Source organism: Ixodes scapularis, unplaced genomic scaffold (assembly GCF_016920785.2).
Source record: "Ixodes scapularis isolate PalLabHiFi unplaced genomic scaffold, ASM1692078v2 PGA_scaffold12__126_contigs__length_90152505, whole genome shotgun sequence".
NCBI lineage: Eukaryota > Metazoa > Arthropoda > Arachnida > Ixodida > Ixodidae > Ixodes > Ixodes scapularis.
In genome coordinates, this window is record NW_024609838.1 from 88,339,464 (window position 1) to 88,345,463 (window position 6,000).

Below are 6,000 nucleotides of genomic sequence, written 5' to 3' on the forward strand. Positions count from 1 at the left end.
TTTAAGTTTCTCTTTCGCTAATCTCCATGACAGAGTTGTGGGGATCACATTGTAATTAACAATGCGATCCCCAGTATTTGGTCGTCAAACTTGGCAATCCCTGCAGTGACGATATTTCATTGCGGCTCATACAGCGGTCACGCAATTCGGTCCTGGCTCGTGCCCAGTCGCTGCCATGAGGGGAACGTCTTAAGGGGGGACACTGGCTAGAGGTCAAACTTTTGAACTACTCAAGTGATCAAAATGAAATTTTCAGGGGAGATTTAGCTTCAGATGTAGGTGTACTGTGCAAACTTTCAGCTCTCCAGGACAAATTTACATACCTGCATAAGATGATGTGTCACTTTTCATTAAGAAATCTATGATATGCAAATGAAGCTAATAAGCATCACTTTGACTGCTTGAATATAAAGTGGGGGATATGGGACCTCGGGCTATCTAGTTTTAATAACTTAAATGTAAATATTTCAGGAAGAGTTATTACCTCAAAATATGAGATGCATATCTGTCCTCATGTCAATTTTTGAAAACTTAGCTTTTTATCACTGAGGACTTCAACTTAAATCAAAATAAAGTAGATAGCCCAATTCCCCACTAAATTTCAGTTCAGAAACATCTTGATTGCGGTATTCAAATACTTTTACCTTCGAACAAAAGATTCCTTCGTATGAATTTTGCAGCAAAAAGTGGAACTGAGAAAAATGCATTCGAACATTGAACTCCTTTACTTTGTTACTGCCTCACAATGTGTTGAAAATATTTTATATCAGCGTAACTATTTGGCATATGGTTATCAAATTTGGTGTAAGGGTGTATAATAAGTTTATGAAACTGAAAACCTTAAAATTGAAAAATGAATTTTTTCAAAAAAATTTAAAATTTAGGCCCATGTCCCCCCTTAACAATGTATGAAACTCCGCGCATGTCCTGTGCTTTGCCAACCCTCAATTGTGTGGCTACGATAAACATTGGCAGCATATGACCGGCTTCAGATCACGTGGCCGTATGTTCTGGCTGCAAGTTGAGAAAATAAATGCCGCTCATTCTTTTCAAATTTTTTTTCGGCGACTGTTCTGCGTGGAAAAGAAAACTAATGCATGTTTCATAGGTTATGAATGTTAAAATAATTCTAAGCGGTATCTACTGAAAGTGCAAAGATCGTTGCATCGCCCCTTTAAAGCTCCTGGTCTGACTGGAAATTTGTTGCGTGCCAATCGAAAATTTTAAATCCAGTCTGGCACAATTGGGACTAATGGCAGTTCCATCCAGGGTGAAAGAGAGAGGTGTGTGAACAGCGCTGCCTTGTCACGAGTTGACTGTGTCGAGGGTTCGCTCGCATTTCTGACAAACGCCGTGAGACATGCGACGTGACTAGGGGCTCTAGGAACCGTCCTTGTCCGCGCCTGCACAGGTGTCCTAGACAGATGGGACCCCTGCCAGGAGACGAGCGAAGCCCGTGTGAAATTTTGGCCCCATTTCTGGCCTCAATCTTTTCTCTCTTTCCACCGTGGTTTTGTATCCTTCGGCCTTGCAGTCCTCTTTAGCTGGCATTAGATCACTCCGTCATTAAGTTGCAGCACTTGTAACTAGGGGTTACCACACTAAAAGGTGTGTTCTGAATCATTTCTCGACGGCATCCGTGGGAAAAGAAGTTGAAAAAATCTGATCATTCAGCATTTAAAATTTTATCCCCGATACCCAGCGCTATTTGTGAGAAAGGCTGAAGCAGATTTGTGCAATTCTGCTTGCATTTCTTTAGTTTTAATATGAACTGGACGTCTCGTCTGCGTTAAACGGATATTGATAAACATCAATAGGCTGACCCGTTCCAACTACGCGCTTGTGATGGTACATTACACTTCCTGGAAATGTCAACTTTTGAACCGCCCACTCAATTTGCATTAAATGTGCAGGTGGTGTTTGTAGCCATATAGAAGGAGGGCATGCAAAGTTTTAGGCCTGTGATCCCAATTTTATGAGGTAAAATGAAGTAAAGCGTAGCTTGACATGGGAATCCGCTTAATGAATCTATCATTAAGAAATTGTCTTGATAACCACATATTTTCTGGTGGAATGCATACCGTAATATTTGTTGCCGGTTACTATGAAAAAAAGTTTCACAAAATATGCCTTTTTCAACTAAACAAAAATTAATAAAATAATTTTTCCCCCACATCTATTAAGTTTTGCAAATTACAATTTTTCATAATAAAGGAACATGAAAAAGCAAAATCTAAGTGCATTGTAACTGGCTCCATAAAATATCAGTATATAAACCGCAGAAATTAAGTCTGTAGTTTCATACTGAAACAATATATGTTTTAGGTGAGATTTATGCCAAAAAGTGGAACAGAGAAAAATGTATTCAAAGTTCTTTAGCATCGATGGACTGAAAATAATTTTAAAAAACAATAGCTATGCAGTGTAAGCAATTAAAATTTCTGGGAATACTGTCTAGATGTTGGCAGCTGTGAAGACGGCATTTCTCAAAATCAACTTTTTTTGCAGAAATATTTTTTCTGGGTAGTGTCTCCCCTTAAGTGTTCACAACCAAATTTGTTACCCCGACTCTATCGCAGATCGCCCATCTACAAGAGTGCCAGCCTGCCAGGTACTCAACAGCCGCACGACGCCGCGCGCCCGTGACGCCATCTTGGTGGTTCCGCGACACAAGAAGCCGTCCTCGTGCACCGCTCGGTGCTCCGACCCGGACGGCATCCAGGGCTACGACCTCTGCCTCGCCGACTCTTCGGCCGTCGTCTCCGGCTGCCTTCCTGGCTTTGCAGACGGCTTTGTCGAAGGCTTCGCAGAAGGCTTTGCAGACGGCATCCAACACCCTCCTCCCTACGGCCACTTCCGGGGCTCCGAAGCTTCCTCCGTCTACCTAGACCACATCTACGAAACCATCGACCAGGAAGACGCCTTTCCGTTGAGTGCCACGGTCGGCGGCGGCTGCGCACGTTTCGTGCCGATCGATCCCGGGGAGTGCCACATCCGCAGCCGATCCGACGCGAGCCACCAGTCTAACTCCAGTCTTGGCTGCGACCGGAGGCCGCTGATCCGGCAGCGGATAGGCGGCAGCGCCCTCTCGGACGCCGGGGAGAGGCCCGTGGATCCGGCGTTGGTGATGGCGGTCTTTGACGGTGATCGCGTCAAGTGCACGCTTCAGGGGACTGCTCCCGGGAGGCCGGGAGGCAAGGCCCTGGTCACCAAACACCCCTGCCAGCCCTCTGCACACCTCAGCACGGACTGCTGACGGACGGTGTGAAGGGCCTACGTCGCAACGGACGCTTAGCGAACACGTGCGTGAATTTTAGTTTGAGCAGACGGGCCGACGCGGCCAATCGCTTCCGGCGGAACTCCTTGCTTGGAAACGTCTGTTGTGGTGTGTGTCTGGTTGTTAGAGTGTACATATTGAACTTGGTGTTAAAGAAAGGCTGTGAGGGGGGGACATTTATTTTCTACTGCCACGAACTGCCGCCGGGACTGCCGGCTTCTACGGATGGACTTGCGCTTGAAATTGACCGTTTTATTTCCGAGGTTTTTCTGGGTGTGTGCACGCGGGATGCGGATGCTCAAGAATCCTGGGATGACGTGTGTTCCTCTTTTTTGTCGCCGACTTTTCGGCCCTCGTTTTTCCCGTTGTTTGAAAGAGAATCGACGGAGGCTGGCCAAGAACAGTTCCTACGTTTGTAAAAAAAAAGGCGGCGACAAATGATAAATTGGGATGTCCAGGTGGGACTTTTCCATGTCGACTTGCTCACAATGTGCCAGGTTCAAGGGTGGCCGCCAGTCCCTTTCCTTTCCCTAGCCCCATTGCCAGTCAAGCACCAAATTTTAGCCTCGCTGTCCTCGAAGCCAACTCGGTCGAGAGCCAAAAGTCGGGTGCCGACATTTGTTTTAAAAGTTTTGACCCGAAAAAAGCGTTTTCCCACCCCTGGACGTTGTCCCCCATCATTCAGTGTTGATTTTGAAACACCCTAGTCGTCTCTCAATCACTAGAAGAAAGAACATGCTGTGATGACTGCCAATGCATTCTCGGATGATCACCGGGACTGTTGCGTGATTCGCACGCATTCCCTCGACTTTTCTCTTGCACATGATTGCGTGCGTGAATGTCTTCAAAAGTCGTGCATGTCGTGACAAGAAATGGCGTGGGAGGAAAAAAGTGTTTTTTTTTTCCCCTCAAGCCAAATCTTTTTTTTTTTTTTTTTTCAGAGCTGCATTTGTATCAAAAGATTGCCATAATTTATTGTGTTACTAATTAAATATTTCGTAACAATGCGTGTTTCCGTCCTTTCAAGAAGCACAACCTTGACTCTGGTGTTGGAAGTGCTTCCCAGCATGTTGGGGCTAAATGCAGCTTCGTGGTTTCAAGGAAGCTGCTACCACCTAATAGGGATATAAAGGAACATCCCAGTTAAAAATTCCAATTAGGTTCCAATAGGAATTTTGCCATTGGTACCAGTTAGGTTTTCAGACAACAAATTGGTCACAACCAATGGGAACCATTGGGAACCCATTCAGGTTCTGGAAAAATTATTCTAATTGGTGGCACCCATTGGACAGTGTGCTCCACTTGGAACCCACTAAAACCAATTAGGCACACATTCTTATGGAAACCGCACCATGTGAAACATCCTTTCAATGTTTATTCATTTGCCTGAACTGGCTAAACCAGTGCAGGAACTGGTACATTCGAATCAACCACAAGCAGCACAGTTGCTACACTGATGCGTTTGTTTCATCCCAGTCCCTCAAAACCTTGCACCAGCTCTGAAGTCAGTTCAGCGTCTGTTTAGAAGCAGACGACAAGAGCAGAAGACACACTTAATCCGTTTCTGCTCGCGGTGCCATTTCCTGGAGCTCTCGCTCGAACACTTGTGATGTCTTGCATACACAAAAACGCAGAGACGGTGCTTATATTTCCTTGCATCGATGGAAGCAAATTCCCCCTCGCTGGGTGCAAAAGCGAGGTCGTAACAAAGGGCATAAATTAGCTCGAATCTGATATTTTGAAAGCGTCTTATGCACCTGCTCACGTCGGTTTGGCTTCCTATGGCAAGTGTTAAAGGATTGGCTTACATCAAATGTTTTTTACAGCGAAGCTGTTAAGGGCTAGGTTCCCCAGGATCGTGTCCACCAGCAAAGAAGTTGTGACATCGAACTCTGGACAGCTACCGCCACCTACCAGCAACGGCGGCAACCGGAGAATTGGTTGCCGCTGTTGCTCATAGATGGCGGCAACCTTTCTTTGGAGGAAGAAGAGCGGTTCGGAACAAGCGGCGATGTGTTGAGCAGCACAAATGGTTCCGCAATCGCTGCGAGGCCGCTATTGCCTGAAGTTTAAATGCGTCGAGCACTTCAGATTTCTTTGCAAAAGAAGAGCAGATCCCTCGCCTGGAAAGCCACCGCCGAGAACAAAAGGTACAGCTCCGCTGCTCTTCCTTCTTCACCAGAGTGGAAAGGCTGAAAGAGTTTTTGTATGCTATCTGGACATTGACTATGTTCATATTCTTTTTTAAGGCAGAAGAATTGCAGCCCTATTGGGATGCAGTCTGAGGAATCCCATACATCGTAGAGGTCGGCGATTTGGTACACTGGCACTCGTGTGTCCACGTAGCAGCGCAATAATGCATGCTTTGTCCGCTCCGCTGACATCTGTGGCCACCCACTAACGGGACCTGGGAAAAAATGCGGAGAATTGATTTTGGTCTGGCACTTCCACATGGATCTTTCTTGAGCCAAAATAAATGGTGACGGTCAATAACTGTTTTGGCCGAGGCTATGCTCTCGTCAGGCCTTCGTCCTCAAAGACCACTGCAGCATGCTGCTGCCTGTAACTCCCGACGCTGAATCAACCCATTGTCGAAATGCGACGCTCGAGAGACTTAGAATGAATTTACTATTGCCCAGTCAATGGGAATCTTATTGTGGTCCAAGGACACGAATGCTTATGGAAATGATGGAAGCCAGATGGTAACCGTTAAAAAATGCAGA

The 6,000-nt window shown here is 45.9% G+C and overlaps 1 protein-coding gene across 1 annotated transcript in view; it reads left to right on the forward strand.

Moving 5' to 3' along the window:
* LOC8025406 (latrophilin Cirl) overlaps window positions 1–4,284 on the forward strand; it is a 47,754-nt gene extending 43,470 nt beyond the window's left edge. The window contains exon 19 of the mRNA XM_042289255.1: window positions 2,580–4,284. Within this exon, the coding sequence (XP_042145189.1) occupies window positions 2,580–3,256 (677 nt within the window). The 3' untranslated portion in view covers window positions 3,257–4,284. The remainder of the gene's footprint in view (window positions 1–2,579) is intronic.
* The last annotated feature ends 1,716 nt before the right edge of the window (window positions 4,285–6,000 follow it).